The sequence below is a fragment of the Pieris napi genome, chromosome 23 (assembly GCF_905475465.1).
Source record: "Pieris napi chromosome 23, ilPieNapi1.2, whole genome shotgun sequence".
NCBI classification, from domain to species: domain Eukaryota; kingdom Metazoa; phylum Arthropoda; class Insecta; order Lepidoptera; family Pieridae; genus Pieris; species Pieris napi.
In genome coordinates this window covers 3,157,478-3,173,734 of record NC_062256.1, presented here as the reverse complement: position 1 = coordinate 3,173,734, position 16,257 = coordinate 3,157,478, and the positions used below count along the sequence as shown (strand labels likewise).

Genomic DNA, 16,257 nt, shown 5'->3' with positions numbered 1-16,257 from the left:
AAATAAACTGTAATACTAAGAATTTTAATGAAGTATGAAACTGTAAAACTATAATTTCTTCTTATACGTAAATAAAAGGTAAAATGATTATCTATAAAGTATTGTATTTGACATATGGGGGCCATACTTCGGCTAATTGCACTTCTTATATTATGGTAAAGTGACATGGCAATTTTAAAGAAAACAATTAAAAATAAAACACTTTAGTTAATATTTACGAACAATTTATTTTCATGGCAATTTATGGCTTTGGTTACGTAAATGTATATTTATTACCAAGTATTTATTGTTAAAAGTTTAACGCCACTTAATATACCTGATCTGTATTATTGGCTATTTTAGTTCGTAAAACCTTTATAAGGAAATAAAATATTAAAATTAGAACAATCATTGTATTTTATTAACATCTTATTTATTTGTGACAAATATGAAATTGGTCAAATAATTGACGTTCTGTGCCTGTTTTTTTAGACTTATTAAAAGTATTACATTTTATTTTGTTGTTCAATGCGTAAGATACCCTGATTAGCATATAAATAATTTAATCCTTAGTTATTAATAAATTCGTAAAATTGAAAATTTCCAATTTCGTTATTCCGAAGCACCATTTCTCTTTCTTCTTGGTAACGCCTTATTTTCTGTAAGAAAAATACAATTGAATTATAGATAAAATTCAATAAAAATATCTATGTTTAAACTAGAAAATACATGTTGATTATAACAGTAGTTTTCGTTCTACATTTTTTTTTATGTTATAGGAGGCAAACGGGCAGGAGGCTCACCTGATGTTAAGTGATACTGCCGCCCATGGACACTCACAATGCCAGAAGGCTCGCAAGTGCGTTGCCGGCCTTTCAAGAATTGGTACGCTCTTTTCTTGAAGGACCCTAAGTCGAATTGGTTCGGAAATACTTCTGTGGACAGCTGGTTCCACATACTGCCTTAGAAAACGCTCTGTTGTAGAACGACGGACGTCGAGGTGATACGGATGGTATTTTGTATTTTGCCTTGACGTCCGATGATGAAACTCAGCTGCAGGTATTAGACCGAACAACTAACATAACTTTAATAAGTTAATTAATTGTATCGATGTTTCAATCGATGATGTTATAATTATTGGAATTGGCACGATACAATTGACTATAGTAACGAAAGAATTGCATATAAAAACTTACTAGCCACATATCAGAGTCCCAGTTCCTAAAAGCATTTATAAACTGTGGCGGCTCCATGCCTTGTTTGACAGGTACAACGTCTTGTATAGAATTGCCTATTTCACCGATAAACGCCTGCAAAAAACTTCAAATAAGAATTGTAACGACAGTGAGGTTATGTCAAATGTCACATGAACACTCAAAAACATGTGTACAACTCACACACGGTAAAAGCGAAACCTTAAAAAATTTTGGTCTCAAGATAATGATTTATAAATGTTTAAGTTTTATATCAATTGTTAACTTTAAATTATTTTTTTTTTTAATTTTAACTTTAGATAATATCAATCTTTGATTTTAATAAAAACTAAATTAATTAAAGTTTGAAAGTCGATGAAACAAATCAGCGACATTAAAGAGACAGACACATAAGCTTATAAGATTTAACATGGGAGAAAATGAGATAGGAAGCATTATGCAATGTATAAACTTAAAATTGAGCCTATTGAAAACAATTGTTTTCATGTCGAAAACTCCAAATAGTTGCATCACGCTTGCTGTGTCTACCCATTGATCTTCATTTATTCCGTAAGAGTTATTTTTTTATAAAACTTATTTATTACCTTTGCAATATTCGTAATTAATTTTCTTTTATACAAATCAGCTTCTTTGCCAATCCAGAGGTAAACATCGTTTGCCATTTGCAGAACAAAAATTTCCGTGTCCAATAAAGCCTAAAATGTTTACAAACATTAATTCTTGCCTATTAGTAGATTTATGACCTATCCATTATATCCTTATATAGGTAACAAAACCAATCATATCAGCTGTTTCTAAGTTTGTGTCACATTTATTTAAACCTAGAACTGTATTTTCTAGATACTAGTATATGTATTGTTTTATTAAGACATTTCAATAAATTATTAAGTTAGCATGACTTCAAATTATTCCCCTTATAATGGTTAATTTTTATTTACTGGCAATACTAAGATCGATGACAGCGACGCTCTTACCGTCCAAGAAAAGTATGTGGCACTGAAGACAATGTTGTAATATTAACACTATAGTACGTATATGCAAAAAAACTTACTCCTTGGTTGTATTCTGGTATTTTTTCGAAACTTATAGAATTGTGGTTGACTAAGTTCACTTCATATAAATTGTTCTTGGCGTTTTCGTTACCTAAACAAACAAACCCAGTGGTCTATTATTTCCACTTTAAAAAAAAACAGTGGCGCTACAACCTTTAGGTCTTGGCCTCAGAACTCTGAATCTGTTTCATGATCATTTTAAAATGTACTAGGCAAGTAGGTGATCACCCTTCAGTGCCTGACACACGACTTTTTTGGGTCTAAGACATGTCGGTTTCCTCACGATGTTTTCCTTCACCGTACGAGAAAATGTTCAATGCGCACATAGAAAGAAAGTCCATTGGTGCACAGCTGGGGATCGAACCTACGACCTCAGGAATGAGAGTCGCACGCTGAAGCCACTAGGCCAACACTGCTCAACTTTCACTTTCACTTCCACTTTAATCACCCATATTTAATTAGAAATTTGTCCTTTTCTATATTCATAAATGTAATTTAATAAAATACAATAATGATATATTATGTATTTTTATTTATTGCTTTTTAACGACATCTTAATTATTCTCTCTCTTTAGAATAAAATGATGTCTATAGGATCAAAGTAGGATTTAAAACTGTGTTCTTTTAAACTTCTTCCTTCTAGTAAACTTATTTATAAAGCGTTGAATTTATTATCTATGGAATTGGCCCCAATATAACAACTAACTAACTAGTAACTAGCCATGCTCTGTATAATAATATTGTCTCCCAGTTAGGTGGAATAAAAAAATGAAACGCATGCATTCATTATATTTTTTTATTTAAATTACAAAATTGAGTATTGGATGCAAAGCCCATATGCATTTTACAATAAACGTGCATTACACAGGTTTTGTCGTATTATAACCTTATTTTTCAGAATATAATACGTTACAGAAATATTTAAAGAAAAACGGTCACGGTGACCACGCACGCTGTAAAGCACGCGAAACGTCGGATAAATTTAAAATTATGTCAAATAGTTGTAAATTTATAATAATAATACATAACTTTAATCCGGTAAAAAGTGTTTTTCTTTAAATGTGTAAAAGTTATGTAAATCAAAGACAATACTACGTTACAGAAATATTAAAATAATTTGTACGCCCCTTTATAAGCACATATGACGTCATCAGGCACGTTCGCGGTTTTTTTTTACTTTAATTGATGTGCCTTTAATACGAAAACTTATAGAGTCTACAGAGTTCAGACGTAGCACAGACTAAGAGTGAGATTCAGAAATAAGAATACTTAGCACTAGCGACTACCACGAGGGTTTGAGACAAAATCACTTAGCGGCAGGCGTCACCCAATGGCAAACGAATTTGTATGGTCACGTGACCAAAGAGTGATCTATTCTCTCATACAAATTAATTTGGCGGTATTGAGTCACGCCTGTCGAAAAGTCAATTTGTCTCTCTGTACGTCAAAAATGTCATCTCGTTCAAATGCAATTCTTTTTTGACATCACTACTATGTGATATATGACTCTCAACTCTTTGAAATTTACCCACAGATTAATAACTAGATCAAGCTAAGTATAACAAAACATGCGCAGTGTCACTGATCTCTATCCATAAATATACACTAAAATATCGAGTTGAAAAGTCGTGCTTTTTACAGACCGACTGATCGCACTAAACGTGAATGCGACATTCCAGTATCACGCCAAGTAGTGAAGTATTGTTTGAAAATAGCTGGTTCCGTGCCTTGGGGAATTTTTACCACTTGTACCTGAGAAAAGAAGAAATATGTTTAAACTATCATGTTATATTTATTATTATATACATACTAAAAGGCTGGCCGGCTGAACTTAAAACCTTAAAGTCGATGGCGTGTGTCAGGCACAGGAAGCTGATCACCTATTAGATTGACAAGTGATCATGAAATAGATACAGAAATGTGAGGCCCAGACCTAAAAAGTTAGCGCCACTGATTTATTTATAGCAGGGGAGTGTCAAATCTCCCCTTTCCTAAAAATGTACTATTTTTGCTTAAACATAGATCTAGTGGGATTGGCTTTTCCCGCCGGGCCCGGGCGAAAACTACTCCGGAAATATCCTCATGATATTTTATCTGTCCTGGCTTCACACGACTGGACATTATTTGTTTTATTATTTATTAAATACCTAGTCATTGTGATTGGTCAGCGTCTTGACCAATCACAAAGCGTCCAGATTGTTCGATTTTTTAAAATATTTGACTATAGGTTTATTTGAAGTCTTACTTACCCATGACGGATAGTTTTTCGAAGCCAATAATTGCTGAGCTTTAGTCATAACTTCTGTTTTTTCCTGAAAATACAATCTACATGAAAAAAATACATTAGAACCTTAGACTCTATGAACGCCTAAAGTTCCATTTCCAATGCAATAATTATTTACATTTTGAAGACATTAAAGGCTGGTATAATGTTTAATATTAATTGATTGGTAGGCGGAACAAAATGCAGGACCTATATTGTATACAATTCTTTAAATTCAGATATTAATTAAAATAAAAAAACCCCGGGTTTTTCTTCCCATTAGAGATAGCTAATCTGCTTTTACGAACGTCAATAGTATCACAGAGCAGGTCGCGTCTGGGAGCCTGGTTTAAAATGGAAGTTCTGTAATACTATGAAATGATATTCAGAAAGAATCTATGATTTAATTTAAAAATTTGTTCTCGGCCTTTGGGAGGGTTGTGCGGTACCGGGCGAGTGCTTAAACCGTACATGGAGGACACGGTCGAATTTCTAGACAAGCACGAATTATAAAAAAAATCCTATACTTGACGCTTGCTAATGCACAAAACGTGCCAGAGACAATAAAAAAAAAAAGAATCTATGGCCAAGAGGGAAAGTTCTTATGAGTTAGATTAAACAGTTACCTTAGGTGAAGCCTGCTTTCCTAGCCAGACGTAAATACTGCCGCTAACTGTGTCCAATATGTACGTCTCCTGTTAATCAAAAATTTAATAGTATGAATTCATAAAATCATTACAAAAAGTTGCCAAAAATTGTGAACTTGTCATGAACATAATTCGTCGAAATGTATGTAATGTAAAGTTTAGTTTAGTCTATTAAGAAAATTATCCCAAACGAAATTAGAGAATTATCACTGAATAAATTTAAAACTCTCGTTAAACGCAAATTAATCAATAAAGCTTTTTATAAATTTGACGAATATTTAAATGATCCTAATTCTTGGGATTGATTTGCTCCAGTTCTGTTTGAACTGTATTGTATGACTCAAATCATATAATCTTAATATATAATATAATATATTCGCCCTTGACTTACGAACTGGTAGTAAATGTAAATTTAGAATTAATTTAACATCTTTTCTGTTGACGTTCATATATACCTATATGAATAAAGTTATTTTGAGTTTGAGTTTAAGTTTGATCTAAAAATTCTATGATAATGGCGCTGATCTCGCGATATTCGGCAGAATTATGCAATACTACTTGCCCATTTGCCTGAAGAACGTTTATATTGAAAATGGATATTCTTGATTATACCTGTGGTTTTAGTTGTGCCTGTGTGTATGGCTTCTGTAAAGCTTTGACTTTGACAGAGCCCGTGCTGTCAGACACTTCCGAGAGCGTCGCTACATTTTCTTCGTTCTTTTCAAAAGCCTGAAAATTAGAAAACAATTGAAATAGAGTAAAATAGCTTTAATAACTGAGAACTTTAATATTAAACATTATGTTAAAATTGTTTTCCGTTTAATAAATGATTTTAATGGAACAAGGCGCAACCGGTTCTTAGCCTTACGCCCCTAAGTGGTATCAGTCGGGAAATGCCTGGCTGGCACCAGCCGTGAGATTCTGTTAATCCGCGAGTTCACCTAGCACTAACAACGCTCCCTTCGTCACTCACGTCATTTTTGGAATCTCATGGTATTCTGTTAAGCAATTTCACATTACGTCTTGACAAGCGGAGGGTTTTATTGGGTTTATTGTTTATCAGAATGCCAAATCGTAAAATGACTGCTTCACGACTGATTTGAGCGCGACCGCCGCTGCGAAAACCGCTGTGAGAGTTCGAAAAGTGAGTTACAGAATCGCAAGGCAGGCCTTTAAGATTGAAATTTATTAAATGAACCTCGATTTTTTCATCTCGACAATAAAATCATACTGTTAAGGTTAGAGAAAGTATTGACGACAACTGTTAATTATTACCAAATTATTATTGTGTGTGGGACTTATTAAATAAATATTATTTATTCGCATTAGTTACAATCAAGTATACAGTATTAACAATTTTCTTAACCTAATAATACAAATTTATTAAATTATTTAACGTTTCAAAATGTTACCTGATCGTCGCCACCAGCGCTGTCCTCGGGCACGAGGTCCTTACTGCCGGATCCGAGGGTCGTGAAAAACTTTTGAACATCCACATCACTTGAGTATTTGTCTAAGAGGAGAATTTAATTATGTATTATTTTGTGTAAATGAAAATAAATTTTAAAGAGGTCACAAAAAATCTTATTCCAAACAAAAGTGCCGACCAGAACTGCTTTACTTTTGGATTCGTCGATATTAAACCTCAACCTTATTATTTACAATTCAAAAACTCACCAATAATGTCAACTTTTCCTCTGCCGTGGTGATCCTCATCCCTGATCTGGTTGGCCATGGATATAGCCTTCAGCTTCTCCACATTTTTGGCTTTATCACCGACGAATACCAATATATCATTGTCTTTCTCCAGAATGAAGCAGTCGCCCTTGTTCATGGACGAGAATAGGGGGTCTACCTGAAGAATATCGTATAATCTATGTAAAATTGAATTGCACCGATAAATATTATGTGTATATAACTAGCTGGCCTGGCGAACATTGTACCGCCTAATAGTGGATTCTTTATTTTTTTTAAATACTTATTCTGCTATTCGGGACACCGGTCTAGCTAGTAAGATAAAAAAAAGTTGATAAGACAACATATACATTATGTCAAAAAATAAAAATTTACCTTCCCGGAACCCCTCCACTAACACTTGAACTTTATGACATGGTATTAAAGTAAAATTGACTTTTAAGTATTATTACGAATATTTTGTATGGGAATATAGAAAAGTGTTGTTTTTAGGCTTGTCAAAAATGACGGTGGCAAAAAAAAAAATTAAAATAAAACTTATAATTTAATTATTAATTGTGCCAGTTCGATACTGCCATATCTATTATTCCAAATAGGTAACTTATGCTAATTGCTAAAGTGTCACGGTCTTCATTTCATCGAAGCACAACACGTAAATAATCGTCAAGTTTTCAAGTGTTCATAATCAAAATCAAAATAAAAGTCAAAATACGTTTATTCAATTTAGATGCTTCTTAGAGCATGCTTATGAATGTCAACAACGTTTACAAAATTCACGAAAGAGCAAGACTACGCCATTATTCATGTCAATCATTATGCGATTTGTGTTAAATGACACATATACACATTACAGTATTACCTTTAGACAGGCAAAGTAATTATTTACAAATTCAAACTATTAATCTGTATTTTGGATGATTTACTCTATAACACTTTTTAAAACTATGTTATACTATATATGTATATCTCAAAAACTTTATGTTTCGTACAGTGAAATGGGATACTCTAATGGATTTAAAATGAGCATGACATGAGCAGTGTTGGCCTAGTGGCTTCAGCGTGTGACTCTCATCCCTGAGGTCGTAGTTTCTATCCCCTGTGCACCATTGGACTTTCTTTCTATGTGCGCAATATTCATGAGGAAACCGGCTTGCTAGACCCAAAAAGTCAACGGCGTGCGTCAGGCACAGAAGGCTGATCACCTACTTGCCTATTAGATTACCAAATGAACATAAAACAGATACAGACATCTGAGTCCCAGACCTAAAAAGGTTGTAGCATTGATTTATCTTTTTAATGGATTTGAAATGTTCGCAAACGGCCCATTAATGTGTTTAATTGATACAATTTTCTTAATAATATAATATAATGATCGTAATATACCTGCCGCACGCGAACATTCCTTTTTCCTTTGACTTGATACATTTTCTTTTCCGATCCGGGATTGGTGACTACATGGGTAAATCCTGATGGGTTACCGCCATCAACGTAACGTATTCCTGTAAATATTAATAAAATCTGTTAATATAGACAAATACAGGGTATTTGGCGCATGGAGGTCTATGGAAGTGGATAGAGGTGGATTTTGTTAGGGGTTTGAGCGGCTCATGCAGTAGTTTTCCCCGATATTTCATATATCCTAAGTGTCAGGTTTGTTGAAAATCACCCGAAATCTTGCCTTTAAAACGTCATAACTTTTGATTTGATGTTGTAATACCACTAAATAAGTTGTGCTTGTATTTCTCAATGTCTTCTTATTGAAAGAAAATCTTTCCATGATACAATTCATATATTCCATGCGTTGGGTTGTCTCTCTCCCTAAATAATGGCGAGGGGGCTGGCTGACCATGCGTCATACTCGTGAACGGGTGCTACTTGTGGTGACTGGTCGGACTTGAATTCGTGTATGCGGTGATGTTAGTTATTTCGACTATGTATTTGCGTGTTGTTTCCATGAGAATGTAAGTGCGTGCTCCTATTTCACCATGCCTCCTGCTGATAGAGGACAAGTCTTTGTTTTTTATTTATTTTATTATTATTTATTGCTTAAGATGTCATGTGGAACATGGTGTAATGGTTGCAGTTCCTTACAAACATTGTGTAAAACAAAAAAACTGGGCGTTTAAAAAGATTGGCGGAGAGTTTATTGCCAGTTCTTCTCTACCGCTCTACGCCCTTGATTTGAGAACTGGCAGTAAATGTAAGATTAGAAGCATTTCATGTGTATTTCTTTATTGACGTTCATAAGTGTACCTACATCTACTATATAAAAATAAGTCGGGTTTTCCTTCCTGACGCTATAACTCCAGAACGCACGAACCGATTTCCACGGTTTTGCATTCGTTGGAAAGGTCTCGGGCTCCGTGAGGTTTATAACAAGAAAATTCAGGAAAAAATTCAACAGAAAAGCGGGATCACCAAACGAAATGTTACATAAAACGCAGCCATCTGGTGGCGAAACGGAGTTCGCAGAGTTTGCTAGTTGTATATAAGAATAAATGATTTTGATTTAATAAAAAATATCATATGAATATAATAATTGTAATAATATCGTCTTGAAGTAATCCTCAAATCTGCACATACCAGTTGGGAAATATCCCTTGAACTGCTGACTCTCCTGACCCATAGGTTCTCTGTGCTGCACAGCCTTTCCGTCGAACTTGTCATCCAAACCGACAGTCAAGATGGCCGCCGCGCCAGATTCGTCCTGAGTTGCCTGGCTCCCGATCCAGTAGTGTATATCCCATGACAAATTGTTTTTCTTATCTGCTGTAGTCTGTAATTAACACATTAGTTTAATGTGTGTTAAAAGAAAAACATTGAAGTATTTATAAACGTTCATTCGTTATTATTTATCGTTATTAAATATTAATACTAAATCATATTAAAGTTAGTTTAATAAATGACTGTTTTTTTAATGACCAATCGTTAAATATGTTTACTTTACTTTAGGTTTAGTACGTATTATAATAATAATAAAAGCCTAATAATTTAACAAGCTTCTTTTCCTCTATAATCTATATCATTGTAATAAGATTCAAAATTTTAAATACTTTATCATCCGAATAAAATACTTTTTATGGCTTTTTTATATGTTGTACGTTGTAAGGGGTTGTGTTACATCAGCACATACCTTTATATTTAAATGACGTGACTTTTACTCAAAATGTCGAAAAATGGTCAACAAAATTGTGAAAATTTTAAATCTCGCTTATATTTCAAATTATTTTATTTTATTTATTTATTTATTCTATACATGATCCTAAATAGAAAGAAGTTGGCGTGGTGGAAACACAAACTGGACACAGTGAAATAGTATTATATAATTTAATTAATTAAATAAGTATAAAAAAGAGCAGTATTGGAGTGGCTTCAGCATGCGACTCTCAGAGGTCGTAAGTTCGATCCCCGGCTGTGAGTAATACTCGCTCATACGGTGAAGGAAAATATCGTGAGGAAACCGTATTGCCAAAAACCCAAAAGACAGATGTAGTGTCAGGCACAGGAGGCTGATCACCTACTTGCCTATAAGATTAACTAATAATCAAGAAACAGATACAGCAATCTGAGGCTCAAACCTAAAAAAAGGTTGTAGCGCCTCAGATTTGAACTTTCGTTAAACTACTTTATGTAAAGGCAGTTCTGCAATAGCAGATATGATAATAAAAAAACGTAAATAATTAATACCTTCGTTTTTGTTTTCGAAAGCGGTATACATCCTGAAAAGGTCTAGTATATAAATGTCAGTATATATTGTAAAACATTACCTTCAAAATGATGTATGAATCGCCTTTGTAGAATTTTCCGAAATCATTCTGAGAGACGACAGTCGGCTCGAAGTTCTGAAAATAATAAGGCATATATAGCGACTATAATCTGCAGCTACAAATCACAACGATGGCGTTAAATCGCGCTTAACAAAGTTATATCGCTAAGTATATATTCAAGTACTTCATATACCTTAGCAAGACGTGTCTGGTAACCCTTTCCGACAAAAAAGGTCCGTAGGTCCCCGACACATCTTAACGGATTCGTATAATCCAATCACCGAAGCCAACGACAAATTAAAAGCCGCCGCGCGTCAAAGCAAAATCAAAATCAGATTAGGGTAAAAACCGCCTTCACCGAGTAAGGCGTAGACCTTATTTTGCTCACTCTAGTGAGGTTCCGTCCTGCCCGTCAATCAGGCGATTGATTACCCCGCGACGGCACAAGCTAAGGTCCGAATCTCGCAGGCCGCTCTTGCGCTAGTCGCGTTAAAGAGTCCATTCTGGCCTAGTTACGCCGAGTTGAGCTGTTAAGGCCCTTAGGCGCCCTTAATAACAGCGAGATTTCAAACCAAAAAAAGTAGCCACTGTCTATGGGCCAGTCAGTGGTTAGGCTGGTCAAGAATCCTCGTTTAAAGTTGGAGGAAGATCAGCACTATCCTTTCTCCATACACTTAATAATCTGAATCATTTTGAAATCGTAGTGAGGCTAATAGCAACAGAACTAAACGTCACACAGTGCCTCGCGCGTTGCCAAAAATTATGTTTGCAAAGTTTAATTTTACAATTTAAATTACCCTGATTCATATGTATATTATTTATAGGAAACATTTTTTTGGTTCAATAAAAGTAACTATCTACTGTAATAAAAATAGGGGTTGATCGTAGAGGGGTGACAATTAAGGGTTGTATGCATTTTTGTATGCTGTATATTAAAAAAATAAAAACCAAAAGTTTTGTCTAAAAATAAAACTTTAGGGGTGGGACCATCCTAAGCATTTAGGGGGATGAAAAACAGATGTTGTCCGATTCTGAGACTTACGAAATATGCATAAAAAAATTCATAAGGGTCGGTCGAGCCGTTTCGGAGTATGGGAACGAACATTGTGACACGAGAATTTTATATATTAGATATATATTCTATATGATAAACCTATTATATGGCATATCTCTCCAATCATCATTCATTTTTTTGTTTTGTAATGTTTGTTTTGTTTAATAATCTCTTTATGATCTCTATATGTATGTCATGTTTGCCTAAGTGCTTGTTACATTAAAAATTGTATTTTGTGTTTGTTTTTACCAATGTCTCAGTGTGCCAAGCGTTGGCAAGCTTTTTCTAAATAAAAAAAAAATAAAAACATGCGTATTGACAAAAACTTTACAACATTCCTCAGGAAACACACGTTTTTCTAAGCGGAATACATACATTGATTCTCCACACTTCAACACCAGCCCGTTGTCCTGCGTTGGCAAAGGCTGGGTGTACTCTGGCTTTTTCTCTCGCATCCTGAAATCACGTGTAATTTAAAATTAAATGTATAGAACGAGTAGTATAAGAGTTTTTGCTCCAATTTTATTTTGTTCCCTTAGGTGTAGAACTCTTGGGCCGTGGGGTTCAAGTGCACAGGCGCTAATTAGAGATTTAAGTTGGCGACTGGTAGATAGTACTGGTGACCTCAGAGCTGTTCCTTTCTTCGCTCTACACTGTTTATACGTAGTCGATTCTATGAACACGCGAACTTCTTGGTGTTATCATATTAAAATAACAGACATTAATTTTAGATTGACACTTATTTCCCACCCAAATATACAGTATTTACAATATTCTTAACCTATGTAGTATCTAATAATTAAAAATGGATAATTGGAAAATTAAAAGAAATTTAAAAGGTAAATGATAGACCGGTGACCCCAGAGCTGGTGCTTTCCTCGCTCAACGAATAAGTATCGCAATACAGCGAGGAAAAGCCAACATTAAAGGTACACTGCCACAGGGATCAAACTTTTTAAATTTTCTATTTTTAATTCGAAAGGAGATGGTAGGTAAGAAGGGAAGGAATATATAAAAAAGTGGGTTAAACCGGTTCAGAGGAGTTTGATTGAAACTTAACTCAATAAATGCTTGCTCGACAAAACTTTTATTAATTTTATAGTATTTTTATACGTTTATTAGTGTTTACGCTGTGATGACAGAATATAACATTTGTCGAATAGTGTAATAAAACCGATTAAGTAAGAAAAGAGCGTACCCGAGCATTAATCGCACAGAAAAGAACAAAAGAATATCATCACAGACGCAAAAACTCCGTCCGGAACATCATGTAATAAAAGCTGTATCAAATAAATATAGCTTAAAAAATCTATAAAACACGCTTTTAAAGCACATCAAACTAAAAAGTGAATATCGATAGACGAAAAATATGACACAGAGCGCCCCACGCTTTTTCACAATAATACCTGTATTTTTTGTTCATTACCATTTTCAGCCTAAATAAGAATTATTTTTCACTTTTTAGTTTAATGTGCTTTAAAAGCGTGTTTTATAGTTTTTTTAAACTATATTTATTTTCCACTTTTTAGTCCTTGTTGTACGTGTTGTCTCAATTTAATCGTATTGCTTTGTGGACTTAAAAAAAATTCCATTGTTTTTCGAGATAAACCTATGAAATTATTATATTGTCGCTGATTCTTCATAAGTGTACAAAGTTTGAATTAAATCTGTCCGTTTAATGTGGGTCAAAATCGAGTCCGAAGAAGTCGGTTACATACATACATACAGGTGAAGCTAATATAAAGCGTGTAAAAAGTCAAGGCCAAAAAGCCTCCACAGACACGCATATAGACTTAAGTGGTCTTTGCGACGTAATTTTTCTTACTCATAAACGTAATTAACATTGTGTTCATTCTGTGACTCACGTTAGTTTGCTGGCGAAACAATTATTTCTCACAATTGGAAAAACATTGCTACTAAGCAATTAGCCTTATTTACGTTAATTAGAGTTCAAAACAACGAACCTTAGCAACAGATGTAATTGTGATAATAATGAAATGTGTGTGAAACAAAATATTAATTATTTAATCATTTTGTTCACCAAAATCCCAAAACAGTTACATAAATCTATCGAATTCTTAGATTTCCTGAAATCCCATCAAAACCCAACAAATAGCAGTAATAAAATACACGAAGTATAAGCCCGTACATTTACAACCCATAAAATAAACTGTGTTCAATTTTGAACTTGTTTTTTAATGTGACAGGAAGCAAACGGGCAGGAGGCTCACCTGATGGTAAGTGATACCGCCGCCCATGGGCACTCAAATTGCCAGAAGGCTCGCAAGTGCGTTGCGGCCCTGGACACTTTAGTATATATAGCTCTATTCTTGAAGAACCCTAATAGCCATATTAAATCAATTAAATAATTACCTTGTCATTAAGCGAAGTGATTTGTGGGGAAATAGGTACCGACTGCTGTCTGTTCGTCACTCTCGCGGATGCGCAGACGCACAACGCCAGGACCGCTACGTAGATGAGCTTCATACTAAAACAATTTATTTCATAAATTAAACGTTCTATCCTATCCTTACTTTTATTATTTATACCCAATTGATTCGCTGTGCGTCCCGAAACGTCTTATATTTGGCATAATATAATGAATAAAATGAATAAAATGTTTAAATTTAATAAATAAACTAGCTGGCCCGACATCGTTTTGCCATATACAGATGTTACTGTACTCAGATATTAAGACAAAATGGAGGTCGCTCGGTAAAAATACATATTTCAGCTACACATTTCATTACTATGTTTTTCTTGACCGTACAGTGTTAATGTTAATGTTAAACGCGCACATAAACAGAAATATCGAACCTACGACCTCAGGGATGAGAGTTGCTAAAGCCACTAGGCCAACACTGATCTAGTTTGTTTGTAAACAAGGAAAACATCTACTTTAATCTCTTTAATTATAATTCCGTTCACAGCCGTCTAAGGCTGTGAATGGAGTTACTGCTTACTTCCGACCGTAATTTTATAACTAGCTGTCTTTTAAAGCTATTGCTAAGCTAAAACTGTTCGCTTTTCCGGAATAAAAACCTAAGTGCTAAATAAAACTAAACTTTTTTTTCTGCTTAAAAAAATTCCTGCCTCAGATTTCAAGGAATAAATAAAAAAATCGAATTGGTCCATCCATCTGCGAGTTTTGCGCATATACATATTTTACGAATCATTTATATTAAGATATACAGTAATATGTGTAATAATACGTATATATATATATATAATCTAATATATCACGTAGATCACGTAGATTTCTTTTGTAAATTTGACTCATCTTTTCTTTTAATAATCTATGATTTTATCACGTACTATAAAAATGCCTATAAATCTATTTTATAGTTTCCGTGAGTCATTATGAGCATAGACAAAATAGAAACATAATTTATTTTTTAAATTCATGTATTCTGTAAATGACATTGAAACAAATCGAACGTATGATCCCGGGGTCAGTTTGTTATCAGTGATGATTCAGTGGTTAACGTTACAAACATATTAATTATATGTAATTGTAAAGCAAAATTTATTTTTAATATATATTTCTATTATTTACATCAAATTATATACATAATTTTCATTTATTTATTTACATTAAACATACATATGAAGGAAAAACAAAGAATCCTGCTGGGGTAAAGGTACAACCTCTTTAGGTCTGGACCTCAGATTTCTGAATCTGTTTCATGATCATTTCAATATAATAGACAAGTAGGTGATCAGCCTCGAGTGTCTGACGCACGCCTTTAACTTTTTGGGTCTAAGGCAAGCCGGTTTCCTCACGATGTTTCTTTCACCGTTCGCGCGAATGTGTAATGCACAGCCGGGGTGCACAGCCGGGGATCGAACCTACGACCTCAGGGATGAGAGTCGCACCCTAAAGCCACTAGGCCAACACTGCTCTATAACTAAATTAATACTTCAAGGAAATATTATGAAAAAAGGAATACCTAATGATCGTAAAGTGTAAGAAATGCATAACTAAATTAACAATGTAGGGAAGATTTTAGAAAAAATAAATTCTAATACCTACTGAGGTGCAAGAAATGCATAAATAAATTAACATCGTAAGAAAACCAAAACACCACCTAAATGCTACTTTTCTTATGCAATGAAATAAACAAACAAAACAACGAACTTTAAATATTCCCTCCAATAAAGTGATTACCATAAATTCCATCAAAAAAATATCAAGTTTATTAACTCTAATGATTCACGAATGCCAAAATACTTTAAAGTTTTTAAATTAAGTTTTTAAAATAAGTCTAAAAATAATGATAGTACTTACTTAAGAAGCTGCGAATACACCTCAAAAAGAGAAACTTAATTATTACGTTACATAAACGTCTTTATATAATGCTCTCGCGATATAAACTGTTTTACGTAGTCGATTCTATGAACACGCTTGATTATCAGCCAGGGCCGGAGTGTAAGACTTAATGGCTACGAATTGATTCTTGATGTTATCATAATAAAATAACAGACATTAATTTTATTATTATTATATTCTTAACCTACATAGTAATAGTAAATACTTATAATAATAAAATAATAAACATTGAAATAAATAACTAAACTTAACATAA

General features: G+C 33.9%; 1 protein-coding gene across 1 annotated transcript; it reads right to left on the bottom strand.

Annotated features, from left to right (window-relative positions):
- Nucleotides 1-207: 207 nt before the first annotated feature.
- Nucleotides 208-16,109, bottom strand: LOC125061305 (actin depolymerising venom protein gelsolin 1-like). Its single transcript, XM_047666682.1, has 16 exons — nucleotides 15,960-16,109; nucleotides 14,045-14,159; nucleotides 12,047-12,127; nucleotides 10,618-10,692; nucleotides 9,434-9,626; nucleotides 8,234-8,349; nucleotides 6,833-7,010; nucleotides 6,568-6,668; nucleotides 5,768-5,884; nucleotides 5,135-5,203; nucleotides 4,495-4,557; nucleotides 3,889-3,997; nucleotides 2,245-2,336; nucleotides 1,778-1,888; nucleotides 1,176-1,289; nucleotides 208-638 (listed from the first exon to the last, which is right to left on the bottom strand). The coding sequence occupies exons 2-16, from the start codon at nucleotides 14,156-14,158 to the stop codon at nucleotides 549-551; spliced, it is 1,623 nt and encodes a 540-aa protein (XP_047522638.1). The 5' UTR covers nucleotide 14,159; nucleotides 15,960-16,109; the 3' UTR covers nucleotides 208-548.
- Between the last annotated feature and the right edge of the window lie 148 nt (nucleotides 16,110-16,257).

What these genes read in the sequence shown, in the direction of transcription:
- LOC125061305 (XM_047666682.1), bottom strand. Translation starts at nt 14,158, where the DNA reads ATGAAGCTCATCTACGTAGCGGTCCTGGCGTTGTGCGTCTGCGCATCC. An exon ending in ATTCATACATCATTTTGAAG is followed by an intron (nt 9,627 to 10,617) that starts GTAATGTTTTAC and finishes TGTTAATTACAG; the next exon opens with ACTACAGCAGATAAGAAAAA. An exon ending in CGAAAAACTATCCGTCATGG is followed by an intron (nt 3,998 to 4,494) that starts GTAAGTAAGACT and finishes TTCTTTTCTCAG; the next exon opens with GTACAAGTGGTAAAAATTCC.